The sequence below is a fragment of the Geotrypetes seraphini genome, chromosome 4 (genome assembly GCF_902459505.1).
Source record: "Geotrypetes seraphini chromosome 4, aGeoSer1.1, whole genome shotgun sequence".
Classification (NCBI taxonomy): Eukaryota; Metazoa; Chordata; class Amphibia; order Gymnophiona; family Dermophiidae; genus Geotrypetes; species Geotrypetes seraphini.
In genome coordinates, this window is record NC_047087.1 from 271076664 (window position 1) to 271098411 (window position 21748).

Below are 21748 nucleotides of genomic sequence, written 5' to 3' on the forward strand. Positions count from 1 at the left end.
GTGAATGGTGGATCAACTACCAGCGCTTGAATCTCACTTAATCTTCTAGCAGAAGTGAGGGCGATGAGAAAAAACACTTTCCAAGCCAGATAGTTCATAGAAACTGAAGACACTGGGTCAAACGGAGATGGTCATAATCCTGGAGAGAACAACATTAAGATCCCATGGTGGAATTGTATTGTTTCTCCTTTTTTGTGGACTTTCTGGGGGTTTCCATGGAGGTAAAGTGGCAGGCAGAAGTGAACCCCAGATGCTCCCTGGTTCAAAACCCCACTGCCAACCTGGTTCAAAACGGCATCTTGACACTAGCAATGGTCTTGTAGTACTAATGCTGGGGCTCAAGTTCCCAAATACAGGCATTAAGGGGGGAATTAATTAATGGGTGCTAAGCAATTTAGCGCACATTGATGATTAGCATGCGCTAACCACTAAGACCATAGGATTATAATGTACATCTTAGCATTTAGCAGACACTAATCATTAGTGCACACTAAATCACTTAGAGCCCGTTGATGAATCCCTCCCTAAGTACTACTCCAACTTCTCAAGACAGCTTCTTGATGCAACTAGTGTATCTGCTGATTGGTATAGTGATTTTGGAAAAACCACAAGTCATGTCTCAAGAAAAGGTTGTTTGTCATTGTGACTACAGAGCACCTTTGTGATACCTTTGGGTTTTTTTGTTGTTGTTTTGGTATTCTTGTGGGGGGGTTTGCTGGTCCATTTAAAGGGATCCCAATATATAAATAGTTTAATAATTCCAAACAGAAAAAAAACAGCTAGAACATGGCTAAAAATAAGAACCTATGAATTTTTGGTTGCATTTGTGCCAATGATTGTGATCAAGTTAGATGCTCTGTAAGGTTAATTTACAAATGCATTTAATAACTTTGTATGAATTTTTACACTGTTATAAACCACTTTGGGGGATCCTTTGATGAACTAGAAGACTTTTTAAAATCCACATTAAATTATAGTACGTAGTAAACATTCAGCAAATAAAAAAAAATTTCAGCTCTTACCTATCATCCAAGTTTTTTGCCTTGGGGCATAATTTGTCCAATTCTCCAGACTGTGCAAGTTCCTATAAAATATAAACTTCTCTAGTTTGTGAAAAAATATATATTCTACTTGGGAAATTAGTTATAAAACAGCTATACACAACATATATTTGGAACATTAAAAAATTATATATCATATATAGCACAGTTACTTATCGTAACAGGTGTTTATCCAGGGACAGCATATTTTCACATGTGGGTGACGTCATCCACAGAGCCCCGGTACAGACAGCTTGAAAAGTGCTTTGCCACTAAAGATTTAAATAAAGTTCAAACTGCCCAGACCGCACATGCGCGAGTGCCTTCCCACCCGACACAGGCTCATGGCTCCTCAGTTCCGTAAGCAAGCTAAGAAGCCAACCAGGGGAGGTGGGTGGGTTATGAGAATATCTGCCTGCTGTCCCTGGATAACACGTTACGGTAAGTAACTGCTTTATCCCAGGACAAGCAGGCAGCATATTCTCACATGTGGGACTCCCTAGCTTACTAGAATGGGATGGAGGGAGTATTGGCCATTAAGAAAATAAACTGTGCAATACTGCTTGGCCGAAGTAGCCATCCAGTCTGGAAGAAGATTCCAGACATAAGTGTGATTTATGAACCGAGGACCAAGTAACAGCTTTACAGATTTAAGCAATAGGAATAGAAAGCTGCTAATCATGTAAAAATAGTACTCTTGAATACAGGACGTCCCAACTTGGTAGGATTAAAGGAGACAAAAAGTTGAGGAGATATTCTATATACCTGAGTTCTCTGTAAGTAGTAAGTCTAAGCTCATTTGTAGTCCAAAGTATGATCCAGGATGAGAATGAGGCTTAGAAAAAGAATACTGGAAGTAGAATAGAGTGATTGCGATGAAATTTAGAACAACTTTTGGGAGGAACTTCGGATGGGAAGCACAACTTTGTCAGGATGAAACACTGAATGGTAGATCCACCAACAGTGTTGGAAGTTCACTTATTCCTCGAGCAGAGATAAGGAAGAAGAGAAAGACCATTTTCCAAGTGAGATATCGAAAATGAGTCGAAGACATCGATTCAAAAGGAGGCTTCCTAAGCCTAGAGAGAACAATATGGAGTACCCAAACTACTGAAGGAGGTTTGTCATTGAAAAGTCCTGTCATGAATCTGGACACAAAAGGATGAGCAGGTAGAGGTTAACCATGAACCAGACTATGAAAAAGAGAGATAGCATTGAGATGAACTCTAATCGAAGTGGTCTTGAAACCTGAAATGGAGAATATAGAAGAGAATCCAATACTGAAGATACAGAGGTGGATTGAGCATCATGATGATGAAGAATACACCAGGTGGAAAACCATGTCCATGTCTGCTGGTAACAGTGCTGTGTAGATGGTTTTCTGGGTTCTTCTAAGATAAGTCTAACAAAATGAGAAAGATAAACCTCAACCAATGTCAGCCCGAGAGGTATCAATCAAATGTAAAGGCAGAAGAGATAATGTGATTCTGCGTAAGAAGAGATGGACGAAACCTGAAGAGGCATTGGTTCCCTGATACTGAGTTGAAGTAAAAGGGAGAACCAGGATTGTCTGGGCCACCAAGAAAATATAAGAATCATGATGGCCGACTCCTGTATGAGCTTGACAAGTGTCTTGAGGATAAGAAGGATACGAACAGAGACACTTGTGCATCCAATCCAGTAGAAAAGTATCTGCTGCCAGATGCTGAAGAACGAACTGCCTGGAGTAAAACTGGGGCAGCTTGATTGTGAGGGGAAGCAAATAGGTGTTCCTGAGGAGTCCCCCACTGAGAGAATTTGTAATGAAGAACTACAGAGTTGTGCGTCCACTCATGTGGCTGAAGAAACGTGCATCCACTCGTGTGGCTGAAGAAACCTGCTGATCTTGTGTGCAAGAGCATTCTGTTCCCAGGAATGTACATTGCCATGAGAAATATGCAATCGCCCAGATCCAAATATTCTGGTTCTCCTGAGAAAGAAGGAGAGAACCCATTTCTCCTTGCTTGTTTATGTATACATTGCAACTTGAATGTCTTTACTGACTAGAAGGACATGAGTGCTACAAGATGAAAAAAGTCATTAGAGCATTATGTATGGCCTTAAGCTTTAAGAGATTGATATGGGACTGCTATTTCTGGGCAGACTAGCAACTCCATGTACGAAGACCGTCCAGATGAGATCCTCAAGCATATGGGGGCGAGTCTGTGGCGAGAACCTTCTGATGTAGAGAAGCTGGAAAGAATAACCCTCTAGAGAACTTTGAAGAGATCTTCCACCACTGCAGATATGGCTGAAATGACAGTAATCTGTTGAGACAGCGGGTTGAGAGCTTGAGACCACTGAGATGCGAGAGACCATTGAGGTGTCCGGAGATAAAATCTCACAAATGGAATGGCATGCACTATGAAAGGCATGTGACTGAGGAACATCATCATGTTTCTGGCCAAGATTGATGGAAATTGAAAGATTTGATTGGAAAGCTGAATCAAAGTTTTGTCTTTGTTGAGGAGAAAAGCACTCTGAGCTGAATGGTGTCGAGCAGAGCGCCAAGAAATTGCAGAGTTTACAAGGGTTGAAGTTGTAATTAGGGAAAAAGTGACATCAAAGCCCAACTGCTGAAGCTAGATAATTTTTAACTGATTCGCTGGAAGCAGTCCCTGTGACGAGGTAGCATATATCAGCGAAGTGTCCAGATACATAATACCTGGAGATTTTGAGCTCTCAATGGTGCCACCACCACAACCAGGCATGCATGGTGCGGGCAATTTGTGAACTTTACTTAAACCTTAAAGTTCCGAAGCACTTTTCAAGCTGTCCATACCGAGGCTCCATGGATGATGTCATCCACATGTGAGAATATGCTGCCTGCTTGTCCTGGGATAAATCATATATACATATCTACACATATCTACACATACATACATATTCTGAACACAAACAATAAAGAATGCGTGTGACTAACCTTTACAATATCCAATCCTCCAACCAGCTCACCAGCAACATATAACTGAGGATATGTAGGCCAATTAGAAAATGTTTTCAGTCCTTGTCGTACTGCCTCATCAGAAAAGATGTCAAAACTGCTAAAGACAATTTTGTGGTCATTAAGAATCCCAACAATCTGTTTGCTAAAACCTGTAAATAGAAGAAAAATTATGTAATAATGCTCAGAACAAATGATTTGTTAAAACATTGTTACTAATGTTCATGTTTAATCTTGAATTTAAAAAAATAGAAAATCACCTAATTAAGAATTGCTCATGCTTAAGAGCACAATTTTTCTTTAAATGTTCTTATGAGCAAAATTTTATCAGCAGCAAAATAAACCAGTACATTAGTCAGAGATACTTGTTCAAGATGAAAGAATTACAACGTTGTTGAACTCAGTGTTTTAATGATCAGGATAATGTTCCACTGCCCAAATACTTAGGGGTCTTTTTACTAAGCTATGCTAATTTTTGAATCAGCACGTTCTTCCCAAATGTTAAAAATTTGATTTTAATTTTTAGAACTGGCTGTGGGTTGGGAGCAGCGAGTAGGCATGTTTTGTGCTAATTGGTTAGCGCAACTATAGTGCCGCAAGCTAACCGATTAGTGCATGAGCCCTTACCACCTACAAAATAGGTGTTGGTAAGTGCTCATGCACTAAGAGCCCTATAATAATTTAAAAAAAATTGAAAAAGCGGACATTTACCCATGTGATAAAAATGACTTTAGTGGGCAGGAATGATAGATGTAACCATGAGCTAAAGCCTCTTTTTACTATAATTTGGTAAAAGGGCCCATTAGGAAGTTACACTAACCTGCCTCATTACTGCAGGACTTGTGATCAATTTTGTGTAGTATGGCAGTTTGACCCCTGAAAGTAGTACTATGAGACAACAACTAGGAGTAATTTGGTACTATTTTGAACTTAGAAACCTGGGAATTACTCTCATCGCTAGAACCCAGTGAACCTTCCCTAATGTTAGATCAAGGGGGAGTGTTCTGGGAGGGATATTGTTTCATGTATTGCTTCCTGGTGTTCTGTTCTGGCAGGAGGAGCTGGGAGATACTTTCTGGGGTAGTGGGTCCATGACTGAATGCCATTATAGCACCATCGCTTTAAAGATGCTAGCAACCTGACACTACCAGGGAGTAAAAATGCCAACTCATATATGGCACTATTTTCCATGGATAAAATGTTGCTTACAAAAATTCAAAACAAGCTTCATTAATTTACATAATAATGAGATACTTTGAAGTGCAAGTTCATTTTATTTGATATACTGCCAATATAAAACCAAGGTTAAAATCTAAGCCGTATACAATGAAATAATATGTAGGAGGGTAACAAAAACTGGTAGACTAATGATGACATTACAGATGTCAATGGTACACAAGGAAAAGAAACGATGGGGAAAGGTTACAATAAAATCAAAAGATGAGAACAAGAAAAAGGCGAGAAAAAAAAACGTAAAAGACGTTAGGGTAAATAAAATATTCTTGTTCAGTGATAAAGTCGTTCATTGTAAACAAGGACTGAAAATAAAGCAATGAGCAAAACAAGCTTTTTAACTGAGTCTTGAATGTTAGGAATGAGCTTTCTGTGTGAAGATAGAAAGGGAAAGAGTGTCAAAGAATTGGGGCCATGACTGAAAAAAGAGGAGTTTCTATGGACATCGAGAAATAGCTGCCTGAAAGTCAGTTAAGTGTTGATGTGATGAGCAAAGTTCACTGTGGGGAATATTGAACTAAAAAGCTGAACAGGAAAGATGGAAGACCACTGGAAAGAATCTGGTAGGAAAGAATGTTGTATATAAAAGGGATTTGGTAAAAGACAGGAAGAATATGCTCTGCTTTTAAAAGAGGTGTAACATGGTCAAATTTGGAGTGACAGTAAAGTAATCTGAGAGCGGTGTTTTGTACTAATTATAACCAAAAAAGCTGATAACTCAGAAGAGAGATAAGAACAGAATTACAGTAGTCAAACTTCAAAAGAACTAGAGAGTGTATAACAATACAGAGAGCGCCAGGCTGAAGAAGTGAGCGAATAGAGAAGATTTAATAAACAGCAAGAAAAGAAAAAGAGATATCTTTGAGAGATGGAAATGAAAGATAGGGTGTTATCTATCACAACTCCTAAGATCTTAGTTGTTGTTGTAAATGGTAAAGTGGTGCCTTTCATACTGAAGTTAGATGGATTTAGAAATAGATTGCTTGAAGAGAAGAGTATTACTGCAGTTTTCTAAGAGTTAATTTTCAATTTGTTGGAGGCAAGCCAGTCATCAGTTTTGTCCAGTTTCGCAGAAATGGATGGGTAATAAGATAGTGAGTGAGAATCTAGTGGGAGAAGAAGCTGAATATCAGTGTAGATGAAAAAGGTGAAACCGAGGAACTGGAAAAATTGAAGAGAGTGGAAATTGGAAAACGTTATGTAGCACAGTGTTCTTCAACCACCGGTCCATGAACCTGTGCCGGTCCACAGAAATTTTCTGCCGGTTCACAGGGCCGGCACGTGTATCAGGCCCAAAATAGTGCTCTCCAACCGTTGGTCCACGGTGCAATCGATGCGGCATTATCTTCGAGCCAGCTCCCTCTTCCTCACTGATGAAGTGCACAAAGCCATGGGCAGTAGCTCCTATGTGCATTCTGTGCCTGAACCGGAAGCCTTCTCTCTGACATCGCAACATCAGAGGGAAGGCTTCCAGATGAGGCATGGGATGTGCAAGGAGCCACTGCCCGCAGCTTTGTGCACTTCATCAGTGAGGAAGAGGGAGCCGGCCTGAAGATAACACTGGGGGTGGCATAAAATGGCCAGGCAGGAGCAGGCCAGAAGGTAAGGCATAGCATGGAGGGAGGAAGACAACGAAGGTAGGTGGAATGATTTTATTTTTGAATTTAGTGATTGAATTATGTAAAGTTTGAGAATTTATATCTGCTGTCAGTGTGCTTTGTGTAATTTAATTTTGTGGTTAACCATTATGTGTTGTTAATAAGATTATATTGTGTGTATCTATGAAAAATGAATGGAAAAAATAGTGTTTCAATTAGTACTAGTATGGGGCGGGGTCTGGGGGTGGAGATTGGGTAGAGATGGGCGGGACTGGCCCACAATTTAGCCCAGTGTTCTTCAACCGCCGGTCCGCAGACCGATGCCGGTCCACAGGTGTATAAAGGTTGAAGAACACTGATGTAGCATCTTATGGAAATTTGTGTTATGGCAAAATAATATAAAATTCTACCATTTAATATATATCAAGAGATAAATATCATATGTTATTACCTTTTGCATCTTAGTAACTACGTTCCCTTAGCCTGCTAACTGAATCATAGTCAAAGGGACCTGTACATAGCACATTTTACAATTTTGCTTGAACGCTCAATTCAGACACATATCTCCTTTAAATTCTGAGATAATAGGAACATTGACTTTCTGAGCTTTCTAGACATGTGTAGTGCTGTCCCATGTACCACCAGAGTCGCAGTTGCTTAGTTTATTTGGCATCTTAAATATTGCACAAGTACCTACGCAAGACAAGGGCTATGGGGTCATAACCACCATTTTGAACCTGGATGCCCAGCAGAGCAGTAGCAAATAGGGATCAAAGTTGAAAAAATTGCAAGAGGATCTTACAAGACTGGGCATCCAAGTAGCAGATGTCATTTACCCCTCCCCCCACACACACATACACACATTTAGTAAGCCGCAGTAGAGGTTTCTACCGCAGCCAAGAGCACTAATTGCTCCAATGCTCATGGAATTCCTATGAGCGTCAGAGTAGCGTTGGAGCATTTAGCGCTCCGGGCCAAGGTTGAAACCTCTATTTTGGCAGTGCAAAGTGATGCATGTAGGAAAGATGAGCCCAAATTATAGCTACATGATACAAGGCTCCATATTAAGATTCACAGCCCAAGAAAAGGATTTAGGTGTCATTGTTGATATGCTAAAACCCTCTGCTCAATGTGCAGTGGTAGCTATGAAAGCAAATGGAATGTTAGGGATTATTAGAACAGGAATAGAGAACAAAACTGAGAATATTATAATGCATTGGTGTCTCGGTGATGTGACTGCATCTTGTATACTGTATGCAATTCTGATAACGACATCTCAAAAAAGATATAGTAGAATTAGAAAAGGTACAGAGATGGGTGATGAAATGATAAAGGGTATGGAATGACTTCCCTATGATGAACGGCTAAAAAGGCTACAGTTCTTCAGCAGAAATGGCTGAGGGAGAATATGATAGCAATGTATAAAATACTGAGAAGTGTAGAACAATAATCAACAAAAACCATTCAATATTTTATAGTTGTACAGAGTATTGTTCTATTTTAAATACTTAATAAAAAGATTTAAAATTAAAAAAATAAAACATTGAGTTGTATGAAATGAGTAGACATGAATCTTGTTTACTCTTTCCAAAAATACAGGATGGGGACACACTATGAAGCTACTGAAACTACACAGTAGTAAATTTAAAATAAATCGGCAAAAATATTTCTTCACTCAACATGTAATTAAACTCTGTTGCCAAAAAGTAAATGTAAAAGCAGTTAGCTTAGCAAGGATTAAAAAAGATTTGGAAACGTTCCTAAAAGTTAATAAGCTATTATTAAGATGGACTTGGGAAAATCTATTGCTTATTTCTGGGATAAACTGTATAAAATCTGTTTTCCTCTTGATATCTTGCCAGGAATTTGTGACCTGAATCGGCCACTTTTGGAAACAGCTAAGAGCTAAGGGGCTCATAATCAAAAGAGAAAAACGTCCAAAAAACGTCCTAAGTCAGCACTTGGACGAACATTTCTCAAAAACGTCCAAGCGCTGATAATAAAACTGGGTTTTGGACATATTTAAAAATGACCTAGGCCTTCATAGTGCTGCTCAACGTCCAAAGCTACACGGGGCGTTTTGGGAGGCGTGTCAAAGGCGGGAATTTGGCGGGATGTGGGCCGGCTTAGACTTAGTCGTACAGCATGTATAACCGAAAGTTTAACAACAGAGCCTAGACGGAACTTGGACTTTGTGACTCAGACCATGTAAAACATGGTCTAAGTCACAAAAACCCACCTAAACTCACCAGATAAGCACTGCAAACACATAACACAGACCCCCACACACTACCCCAGTGATCACCAACACCCCCACCCCCATAAAAATTTTATTCACAACTTTAAATTTCAGCCTCTAGACCATCATGGCATAGGAAAGCCTAGTCGTCCAGCCCAGAGGCAGCTTAAGTCGTCTTGGGGGTGGGTTAGGAACCCATAGAGAGGAGGACCCATGCCCATAAGCCCCTGTAATCACTACATTGATACTGAAACATGTGCTCTGCCCTATACACCTCCAAAATCCTTTTTTACTGGCATATAAGTGGCTCCTGCAGCCATACGGGCCATTGGGGTGGTAGATAAGTGGATCTAGGGGATTCTGGAGGTGGTTTGGGGGGCTCACCGTCACCTATAAGGGAGCTGTAGTGAGGAGAAACTATGGCACCCTTTTTGTGAAGTTCACAGCAGTGCCCTGTAAGGTACCCCACTATTTAGGTGGCATGTCTGGGTGTGCAGTCCATCACTTTGCAGACCCCTCCCTCGTTCAACAGAGCTTGTTCTAGGCATTTTGGATTTGACGGAATGTTGGACGGAAATGTGGTATAAAGATAGACGACTTAATGGCTTGGACGATCAGATTGGCAGGACGTATAATTAGACAATTTTCGAAAGCAAAAAAAAGTTGGACGTATCTTTTGAAAATGTGTCTTAGGCTCTTTTTAACTTTGGATGACTTGCGATATGGATATAAATGGACTTAGACGTCCTTTTAGATTATGCCCCTCCATGGGTTCTGATGATGGAGAGTATTAGCATCAGCTTCTGCACCTGATCCTTGATTAAGACTCCAGGTCTAAACATATAGCTGCTACTTATGTGGGCTTTGGGGAAGGTGCAAGAGCTAATATATTTTGCTACAGATATGACCTCTCATTGTAAAACATAGTCATAGTAAATGACGGCAGAATAAAAGACTCTCACGGTCCATCCAATCTGCCCTCTTCCTTTCCCCCCATGTATATTTCCCCCTCAACTATCTACCTCTCTTGTAATTTTTCCTCAAAGACTCAATTGCATTTCTCCTCAATGACTCAATTATGTAACCAGCCCCTCTCAAAATTGTAATTTTCCTAGAAATGTCCAGTTATCTTCTGGTGTAATCCGCCTAGAACTGCAAGGTACAGGCGGAATAGAAATCACTAATGTAATGTAATGTAATCTCTATGTAGGTAACAGTCACCTATGTTCAAGTGCCAGTTGTGAAGTCACCACCATTCCAACCATATAGGCAGTAAAACATGATAAACATGGTAGGGATGATATGGGATTATAACCAAAACTCCAAATATTGCTGACAGTATTCACCTTACTATTCATGCCTTCCCCCACAGCACACACACATCCCACACACACTCCACTAAGCTGTACAGCACCCCCACTTTCAATAAAATGATCCAACACACTAGAGTTTTCCAAACTTTATCTATCTTGTGATTTGCGGAACAAAGACCATAGAAGTCTGTCCAATATCGGCCTCTGTTCCCATCACTCATGTTCAAGATAACACTTCGAGGATACTGCTATGATAGCCTAGGACCATTCATACCACGTTAACACAAAACATTCATTAACATCACACCATCAATATAGGAAATTATAAAACAACGGAGAAAAATAAACCTCAAGTGTGAGAGGCCGGGACTACACAAGTACCCGAGTCTATTCACATCATCACTGGTTTATAAAAAAACTCCGTGTACATTTAAATCAATACTTCTTCATTCACACTCAATAATTTTTTAAGAGTTTTCAAAGAATATTTTCAAAAGTGTTTCAGGGTGATATATAAAGACCTATTCATGGCATGAACCAGATCCCAAACTAATCCTAAACAGCACGAGGGCTACAGCTCAGCTAAACAGGTATATGCAATTTGTTGAGGCATGGAAATTTGGAGCACAAGAATGAGAACAAATAACCACTCATCTGAAAAAACCGGAGTGTTTGGGACACTCCGGTTTTTTCAGATGAGTGGTTATTTGTTCTCATTCTTGTGCTCCAAATTTCCATGCCTCAACAAATTGCATACACCTGTTTAGCTGAGCTGTAGCCCTCGTGCTGTTTAGGATTAGTTTGGGATCTGGTTCATGCCATGAATAGGTCTTTATATATCACCCTGAAACACTTTTGAAAATATTCTTTGAAAACTCTTAAAAAATTATTGAGTGTGAATGAAGAAGTATTGATTTAAATGTACACGGAGTTTTTTTATAAACCAGTGATGATGTGAATAGACTCGGGTACTTGTGTAGTCCCGGCCTCTCACACTTGAGGTTTATTTTTCTCCGTTGTTTTATAATTTCCTATATTGATGGTGTGATGTTAATGAATGTTTTGTGTTAACGTGGTATGAATGGTCCTAGGCTATCATAGCAGTATCCTCAATGCGTTTTTACATTTAGTCTGACTTACACGATTGAATTTCCACATATATTCAAGATAACACTTCAACAGCTATGTTATGTTTCCATCCTCTTTCTATGAGGCATCTCCTGTGTCTATTTTTGAGGCATGCCCAAGCTAATGACCCCTCCCCCTTTAAATCTCTATCCCAGGAGATATATCTGAGCATAACTCATTATTTGCATGTGTGGACCTTTTATTCTTGTCATTTACATATCTAAAAATTATCTTAGGGTTTTGTTCTGCGAAGGTTCAGCAGATAATTTCCTGCCAGTCACTGTGCAATAGGAAAACCTAACGGCTAGATTCAGGGTTCATGAGTGCTGTGTTCTGATAAAGAGCCCTGGGGTATGGTCCCTTGGCAACAGCTGGGCTAACAGAGTTGAGAAGTGGATGTAAATGAAGGTTCATGGCACCGTTATCCAGTGGAGGCTACTTTTGATTGAGATGGAAGAAACTGTTGAACCAAAAAAAAAAACCCAAACAAACCCTATATCACTAATACCTGCAAGAAATAAAACATAAATCACAACTAAAAAAGGCATCTTAATGATTTGCTCTCTGTGTTGATCAGTCATCGAAAAATTACACTCTTACTGCTGCTATAAAGCAAATAAGAACCATATTATAAGGAGCAAGTAAATATCTGTATAATCAGTACAAAGTCATCAGTGTAATCCCAAGGCTTAAGCAAGTTTATGTAAAGATCTGAAACAAATATCATACCTTTTAAGATACAGAAAGAAAAATTAAGATTTATCTATAAATAGAAGTCAAAGGGACCCTCCAAAAGTAAACAATTTAATAAGGTCCAACTTTATCAAACCATAATGTTATGAATTTGCTTTGTGTCTAATCTGTACAGTGTCTGTGAAATTCAATTTATTGTGATGTGATACAGCAGTATTTATTTCTGTAGTATCTGCTTTGTGATTTTTCTATTGCTGAAGTGTTAAGTTCATGTACAGCCTGGAGTAAAACAGAGAATCTGAAATTTCTCATTCATCTGGGAGTTCATTAGTAAACAGCTAAAGGCTGATTGCTGATGGTTAGTCTGTTGCCAATATATTAGCTCATTTCTACTGTACCAGGCTGAAAAGAAAGCTTTATTTTAGCTGTAGGCAATTACATGCAGACTAGAAAGATTGATTGGTAGTATTTCATTTTAAGGGTTAAAGTGGCAGAGTGGAAATGCTATGCTCTGGGATAAAACAACAATAGAGTCTCACTTTTATAACAAAAGGCTTCAGCTGATATCCTGGAACAAAGCCCAAATACACATTTAATGGTAAGAACAAAGCACTACTCATAAGGTTTCATATAAGACAAAAAAGTTTTAAAAAATTGCAGCTTTTTATCCTGTTATTCTTAAGTCATCATCATCATCTCTGTCTTGAATTTTCCCCTTCTACCAGATCACATACACACACACAAACTTTATATTAAAAAAAACACAGAGACTTGAAGGAATTATGCCACATTTCAACTGTGCAGTTTGAAAGTCTGGGTTCCAGACTCATCCCATCCTTTAACTTTATTACATATAACTTTGTCAGTCATTCACTTCCATTTAATAAATTAGGGTAGCTAAAATATTTAAAGACCTTGGACTCTGAGGGACTCGTAGAATGTGAGAAGGTCTAGATAGGCGTTAGCCAAAGGCTGTGACCCCTGTACAGACGCATCAGATCTGCGCGCCATGGTCTGTGAGACCAATCTGGAGTCACCAGAATGATAGGCCGCAATCTGTCGAATGACCCAGCCAATCATCAGCTAAGGAGGAAAGACATACAGGAAAATCTCACGAAGCCACGGCTGCACTAGAGTGTTGAGCCCCTCGCTTCCAGGCTCAGATCTTTAACTGAAGAAGCAATCCGCTTCTTGTTTCCTACTGTGACCATGAGGTTGAAGCGGGGCCAACCCCAGTGCCTCACTATCGCTTGGAACGCCTCTGGGGACAAGGCCCAATCATCCAAATTCAGAGTCTGTCTGCTGAGGAAGTCAGCTTGAATGTTGTCTATTTCCATCATATGCATTGCTGTCAGTGCTAGGAGATGATGTTCTGCCCAAAGAAAAAGAAGGTGGGCTTCCTGATCCAGAAGAGTGCTCTTGGTCCCTTCCTGGCGATTGACGTAGGCTACTGCCATCACATTGTCAGAGAAAAGACCCTGACTGTTTGACCCTCCCAAATTTTCTACAATCTCATCAGAGCTAGTTGAATAGCTCTGAGCTCCAACCTGTTGATTGACCATTTTTGCTGAGAGGGTATCCAACATCCCTAAATAGGACAATGGGCTTCCCAGCCCCAAAAGCTAGCATCTGACATCACCACAACCCAGGAGGCAATATGTAGCAGTACAACCCTGCAGAGCGATTGCAGGAGAAGTCACTAGTCCATGCTTGCTCGGGCTTCCAGAGTCTAAGGTAGACAGGCCTGCAAGGTATCCCTGTGCAGAGCCCAGTAAGAGAGCAAAGCATGCTGAACAGGACACATGTGCGCCCTCGCCCAATGAACCACATCCAGTGTGGCAACCATGGTTCCCAGAACTTGAAGATAATCCCATGCCTACAGAGCTGGCCGCTGTAATAGGGAAAAAAATCTGGGCACACAGTATCTGCATATGGGCTTCTGGTAGATAGACATGGCCCATCACCGTGTTGAAAAGAACTCCCAGGTATTCTAGCGATTATGTGGGTGTCGGATGGCTCTTCCTGAAATTGACAATCTAACCCAGGTCCTCCAGTGCCTGGAGCACCTGCTCCACTGTGTGCTGTCTCTCGGTCAGTGAGGGAGTTCTAATCAGCAAGTTGTCCAAGTAAGAGTGAACCTGGAAACCCATCTTTCACAGGTAAGCCACCACTACCACAATCACCTTGGTGAAGGTCCAGGGCACTGTCGCCAGCACAAAGGGCAGGGCCAAGAACTGGTAATGCTGTGCCAGCACATGAAAATGCAAAAATTTGCAGTAGGCCGGAAAAATAGGAATGTGCAAGTATGCCTCCGTGAGATCCAGAGAGGCAAGAAACTCTCCTGGGACCACTGCCTCAATGATCGAACGCACGGTCTCCATTCGGAATCGAGGAATCTTGAGAGTCACATTCATGTGCTGAAGATCCAGAAGAGGCCTCTATTCTTCTGAGCCTTTCTTTGGCACAATAAAATATATGAAGTATCTGCCTGAGCCCAAGAGGTCGGGCAATACTGGCTCTATAACTTGAATATCCAGCAAGCGCTGAAACCTGAAGGAGAGTTCACAAACCAATCTGTCAGAGGTCAAGCAAATTCCAGTTTATAGCCCTACCGAATAATGTACAAGACCCACTAGTCAGACGTAATGTGCATCCAGGCAGGAAGCAACGCCGAGGGCCGACCCCCTATCTGCAGAGGGGCCTGGCGCTATTGAGCCTTTCTGGCAGAAGGCACAGAACGGAAGGTGGAAGGCTGGGAATGCCTGTAGCCAGTATACCTTTGTCAGGAGCCCTGTGAAAATCTCTGCGAACGCCATGAGCCGCGAACGCTGTGACTCTGGAACGCTGTGAGCCATGAAAATTAGAGTGAATAGAACCCCTGTAGGGTCTGGATCTATTATTGGGCAGAGTCTTAGGTGATGGTCCATCACAGAATTCATAAGGACATCCAAACCTTTGCCAAATAATAACTGCCCCTTAAAAGGCAGCCTAGCCAATGTAGCCTAGGAAGTGGAATCACCAGCCCTTTGTCAAACCCAGAGTATTCAGCGAGCAAAGATAGAGTACGCTGACACTTTTGCCAAAACTCTCATGAGTTCATACAATGCATCCACCATATAATCTGTCCCAGCCATCAGAAGTTGAGGGGGATCCACTGCCTCCCTCTCCAGGGTACGCAGCCAAGAGACAGGCACGTGCCACAAAAGACATCGCCGAAGCATCCTTGATACCTAAAGCAGCTACATCAAAACGTTTCCCGAGGACCACATCCACACAGCGGTCCTACATGTCCTTTAACACACCACCACCCTCACTGGGGAGAGAGGTGCATTTAGTGATCTGCACTACCAAAGAATCCACCCTGGGCTGACCCAAAAGCTGGTGACACTCCTGTGTCACAGGATACAAGCGGGATATAGTTCTAGAAATTTTCAGAGAATCCTCCAGAAAGTCAAACTGCTTCAGAACCAGAACATTCATATCTGGGTGCCAGGGAACGGTAGCTATCTGCAAGCAAGCACCACATAGCCAGGAGGAAGAAGTGGAAGGAGCCGGCTGAGTGACTAAATTCAATTCCTGCAACGACTCAGAAATAAGGTCCGGCAGAGCCGTGAACTTAAATAGGTGCAGTACAGTAGGATCATCCACAGGATCCAAGACTCCAGAGGGATCCACAGATCTGCACACAGCCCCTGATCTCCCGCTCCGGGAAGCGCTGTACCTGCTAACAAGGGATCAGTAAAGGAAATATCAGCATCCGGATCCCCCAGATCAGAATCAGGTAGCGCAAAAGCCGCAGCAAGTTAAGGTAAAGACATGCCCAAAGGCACCCTGCCACTAAGTGTTCTCTCTTTTTCTATCAATTGTAATTTCTAATCCCATCTTCCCTTTTGTCCCTGTTCGTCCGTGTCTGTTAATCGTTCTTGATCTATTTTTTTTTTTATTATTATTATTTTTTTTTCTCCCCCTGGTTTGTTTTAGACTAAATTATTTTTTAATTGGTATAATGTTAAGGTATTTTGTACACTGCTCAGAAGGTTTGAGTGGGCGGTATAATAAATTTGAAATAAACTTGAAACTTGATTGAGACTGCTCAGGGAGGAACACTTGTTCTGAAACTCCGACCACAAAAATTTCATAAATTTAAAAAAAAAGTGTCCAGCTCCTGGGGCATAAAGTCACCCTTAGATGACTTACGTTTGTGTTTCTTAGATTGCAAAGAGTCCACAGGCTGGCTGATGGAAGTATAAGCCGTGCCGAGCCCCAAAAGCAACAACTATTTTTTTTTAATGTATTTATTTTATGTATTTATATACCACCTATCAAAATTATCTAAGCGGATTACAATCAGGTAATGAAGCATTTTCCTTATCTGTCCTTGTGGGCTCACAATCTAATGTTTGGTCACCTGCTTCAGCAGGGGAGAAACTAGGTTGGATGCTGTACCCCCCCCCCCCCCCAGCTGCGCCACGTGGCACAACATCCTAACAGGTTTCTAGGCAAAATTTACAGTTTTGAAGAAACAGGGAACTTTAGAAAAAAACAAAAAGATCGCTAAAAATCCAAGATGGCCGTCATCAAAATATTCACACCAAAATTGTGATTTTTTTTTTTCTACCTTTGTAGTATGGTTTCTGTTTTCCTCATCTTCTCATTCAATTCCTTCCATCCACTGTCTCTCTTCTCTCTGCGTCTTCCATTTCCTCTGTCACTGTGCCTCTCCCTTCACCCCCCCCCCCCAATTGGTCTGGCACCCATCTTCTTCCCTCCGCTCCCCTCATAGTCTGGCATCTCTGTCTTCTTCCCTGCCGGCGTCTTCTCCCCAATCTATCTTCCCCATTTCCCTTCAGCGTCTTCTCCCACTCTGTCTTCCCCATGTCCTTTCAGCGTCTTCTCCCCACTCTGTCTTCCCCATGTCCTTTCAGCATCTTCTCCCCACTCTGTCTTCCCCATGTCCTTTCAGCGTCCTTCTCCCCACTCTGTCTTCCCCATTTCCCTTCAGCATCTGTTCCTCTCCACCCCACCTTTCCTCCCTTTCTCCCTCTCTGCCCCTTACCTTCGTGGTGCTTTCACCCCCCCCCTCGTAGCGAGAACACCTCTTAGCCGCTTCCCCCATGCACCCGCGCCCCTCCCCCAGACAACAGGCCCGGTCCGACAAGCAGGAGTGTTTCCTGCTTGCAATGCACAATTGTGTTGACAAACCTCCCTGCCCTTTACCTTCATGGCCGCAATTTCTAAACTGCCTTCTTACAGCAGCAGGAGTGTTGAAGTTGCATATGGCTGCCAGAAAGCTTGTCTCTGATGCAACTTCTGGTTGCGTCAGAGATGACCTTTACGGCAGCCACACACAGCTTCAACGCTCCGGCTGCTGTAAGAAGGCAGTTTAGAAATCGCGGCCATGAAGGTAAGGGGCAGGGAGGGAGTAGGGAGATGTTAGGACTGGGTGGCGGCAGCAGCAGCAGCAGCGATCAGTAGGGAGGGAGTGCAATAGGTGACCGCGCACGTTCCCTCCCTTAACTGCGGGGACAAGGCCATTCACCGCTCCACGGTGAGCACAGTTTTTCCCCCACCGTTTTGGCCGGTTACCCGTGGCTAACAGCCACCATGTCATTCTCTACTTGCATGTTTCCCCCTTCTCTCTAGCATCCTCCGGCTTCCGCCTTGGCCTCCCGGTCTCACCTTTAAAGGATATCCGATAGGTAAAATGATTTTATTTTCAATATAGTGATTGAAATGTGTGAGTTTTGAGAATTTATATCTGCTGTGTATATTGTGTATATATGAAAAATGAATGGAAAAAATTGTATTATAATTAGTAAATGGGATGAGATCTGAGGCAGAGCTTGGGTGGGCCTAGGGATGTCTGTGGTTGGGATACTCAGTTGATATTTGTTAGACTTAGGGGGTACTTAGCTTGAAGTAATTGAGAAACACTGCTGTAGGCAATCAGCTGGCGCCAGTGCCTCTCCTTCTCTCTGGCCCTCTTCCCTGCTGGCACCCCCTATTGGCATCTCAGGGCCCATCTGGAGGGCCTCTGCACATACGCGGATGTCAATGTGATGATGTCACACATATGCGTGATGTCATCACGGTGACGTCCACACACTTCTGGAAGCCTCAAGCCTTGGCCACTACCTTAGTGTGTCCTGGCTCGAGAAAGTTTGAGAGACACTGGTCTAGAATGTCTCATCTATTGCACTGGAATATCAATCTATATCTTGCTCATTCAGTCTTGGCTTATGTTCCGTCACAGTTCGTTCATACTTAACACTAACAGTCATTTATTATCAATTCTGTCTTTTCTGCACGCATTTCTATTGACATGGCATGCGTACTTATCACCTTTTAAAACATATATTTGTCCTCGTGCTTTTAAATTTCTTAATATTATAGTCTATGGTCAAATTGATCATCTTGTTATCTTATTCTTAATATTTGTTATCTTTTCATTTTTATTATTATTACAACTGTTTATATAATTGTATTTTTAATATTGTGTTTTATGTTATATCTGTACCTAATAGGACCCCTGATGAAGGTTGTCCGGAACACGGACCGTGTTGGGTCCCCCGTTTGGTAAAAAGGTTTTAATATACAGTTTGCTTGTCACAATAAAATTTGCCTACATCGTTGTACGTATCTGCAGTTTTGGTTTGTTTATTCCTGGCTGGTTTTTTTACTTCAGACAAGGTTGGACCTCCCTTCTTTTAGTTCTGTCATTCAGTCTTTGAGCATTCCACCCCCAAACACTCTTAACACAAAGATTAGTATAAAAATAAGATATGGTAGCCATTGAAACTGCTTAAAAGTGGTTGCAACATATACAACTAGCTGAGTGCTGGCTAAAGAGATTTTGCTTATGGAGTAAAACAACATTTAAAAGATCATCTCACATCACATTGAGGACTGAATTCTATAAATTGCACCTAAAAAATTGGTGCCCAAAAAATCCACCTAAGCACTATTCTATAAATGATGCATAAAGTTAGGTGTGGTTTACAAAACAGCACTTTCGCCTGCAAGCTGCACCTAACTTTAGATGTAACCATTTGCATCAACAGAAACATAGTGCAAAACCTCACACCTAAATTTAGGCTCGGATGCCCCTTATTCTATAATTATACATGTAACTTTTGAGCAATGCCCCTAATCCACCCAAGACCCTCCCATTTTTGCACCCTCTTTTTGACACCATGCATAAATTTTGGCGCTGATTCAATGCCTAAATTTATGTGTGTAAATTTCAATTAAAACCAATTAATGCTAAAAGCTGTTTGTTAAGAAGCCAATCAGCGCTAATTGACTCATTCAATTAAGTTGTGCATATTCAATTTTGTGTGTGCAATTCAAAGCGCCATTTATAGAAGTCAGATTCAAATGACCAGTCTGCAAAAGTAATGTTCCACTCTATTACTCAAAGTTTATAAACAGAAAAACATATTGGAGAGGGGGGAAGGTTATCAAACCATGGCCTCATTCTTTTCCATTTGTACATCTTTCACATCCTGATAAGCGCCATTATATTTTTTAACCATATTTGCCACTATCCAATTTTGTCCCATAAAATAATACCCAATCCCACGCAGCAGAGCCACTGTGAACAGGATTTTCTGGAATATTAAGATCAAAAGCTAAATGTATCCAGTTCATGTTTTCAAATAAAAAAGCTGCTATAGCTTTAACTACTCCAGAATCCGTCAAAAATTACTCATATTTTAAAAGGAATACAACAAAAATTCCAAATTAAATCAAGGTAATTGATCACATTTAAAATTTCTTCTTTGCATATTAGATCATTATATAGTAAGGGCTCCTTTTACAAAGGTGCGCTGCTCAAGAGGAGGCGGTAGTGGCTAGCGTGTGTGGCATTTTAGCGTGCGCTATTCTGCGCATTAAGGCCCTAACGCACCTTTGTAAAAGGAGCCCTAAATTGAATACACCTGGTCTATATGATCAATAGGATGCTAAATATGGGGAGCACTACACCAAAAAGTATAACAAAAATATAAAATAGGTTTGAATTGAGCTATCAAATTTCTAAAAGTGAATTTGAAATCACTACTGCTTGTAAATTATGAATTGAATTACACCTTTTATATGTAGATCAAGGTTCAGCTAAACAGTCAGAGAGAGAGAGAGAGAAAATTGGCATTTGGAGAAAAACTGGGCTAACCCAACTAGGTGCATTTTATAGGATATTCTAACAGTATTCCCAACAGAACAAAGCTACTCCCTAGAGATTCACAGCCACACTTGAGTTCAGTCCAAATCTTGTTAGTAAAACATGAAAGATTAGAATTAACATTAAAAATGACCTCACAGGTATGGATTGCACCTCAGTGTTGTCACTGATTTATGAGCAAGGAACAATTTCTGATAAGGATGATATCAATGACACAAGGCAACTCTACTCATTCATAATATATACTATAACTTGGAAAGCAATAACTAACGGCAGTATGTATTCTGTATGTGCTGGAGAAACCCCAGAAAAATCTATAGATAGGTTAAGAACTTAATAAATGTTTCTTGTATCACACTGCTGCACCCTGGAGAAATGAAAACTTGTATTTACAGGATATTATCCTCACTTCACAGATAACACTGCTTTCTTCTGCATTAACAGTCCTGCCAAACATACTATACTGAATACCTAACATTTTCAGTTTGGCCATTATAATTCAGTTTTAGCAATAGAACATTTATTTCCTTAATTTTTTTCTTGTATTTCATGTTCTTACCTCTCATAGAAATATTTCATTATCTTGAAGTACTAGTCTTACCAAAAATAGATACTGAATAATTCAGTCACCAATACTGATAAGAATCTCTTGTTTCTGACTTATCTTGCTTTTGAAATTTTTTTCCTCTTAATCATTCCCCTTGAAACTCTAAGTAAATAAGGGAGTTGCTAGCATTAATAGAAATACTTATGCTATTACCAAATATCTATACAATAATCTCAGTAAGGAACTTAACTGTAATAGAGCGTAGATGTAGGAAATATTTGGAGTTGGGTCCAAGTCTTCTGATTCAGGCTCAATGCCTGGCTTATTTAGTTCTGGGTGAGAGAATTCTCAGATGAATTTAGTTGGTCCTGGGTTTCCTTCCCAGAGGTAGTAGATGAAAAGAACATAAGAATTGTCATACTGGGACAGATCGAAGGTCTATCAAACCCAAGTACCTAGCTAAATCCCAAGTAGTAAAACAGATTTTATGCTGCTTATCCGAGGAATAAGCTGTGGATTTCCCCAAGCCATCTCAATAATGGCCTATGGACTTCTCTTTTAGAAGATTACCGTATATGCTCGAATATAGGATGAGATTTTGGGCCAAAAAAATGGCCCAAAACTGGGAGTCTCATCACTAACCCCCTCCCGCACTTGATACAGGCCTCTGATAGGCCGGGACAGGAGGGATCCCTCCTGTCTCCTATCCCGGCCCGGCCGATACTAATAATTTCTTTTTACCCCCGTGTACCTTTTCTGTTATCACTGGTGGTCCAGCGGTGTATGGGCAGG

At 41.0% G+C, this 21748-nt stretch overlaps 1 protein-coding gene across 1 annotated transcript in view; it reads right to left on the reverse strand.

Moving 5' to 3' along the window:
- The window catches only part of GLRX3 (glutaredoxin 3), a 112997-nt gene that overhangs the window by 40821 nt on the left and 50428 nt on the right, over window positions 1-21748 (reverse strand). Inside the window, exons 5-6 of the mRNA XM_033942404.1 lie at window positions 4003-4175; window positions 1023-1084 (exon numbers count right to left, since the gene is read on the reverse strand). Coding sequence (XP_033798295.1) covers window positions 1023-1084; window positions 4003-4175 — 235 coding nt within the window. The remainder of the gene's footprint in view (window positions 1-1022; window positions 1085-4002; window positions 4176-21748) is intronic.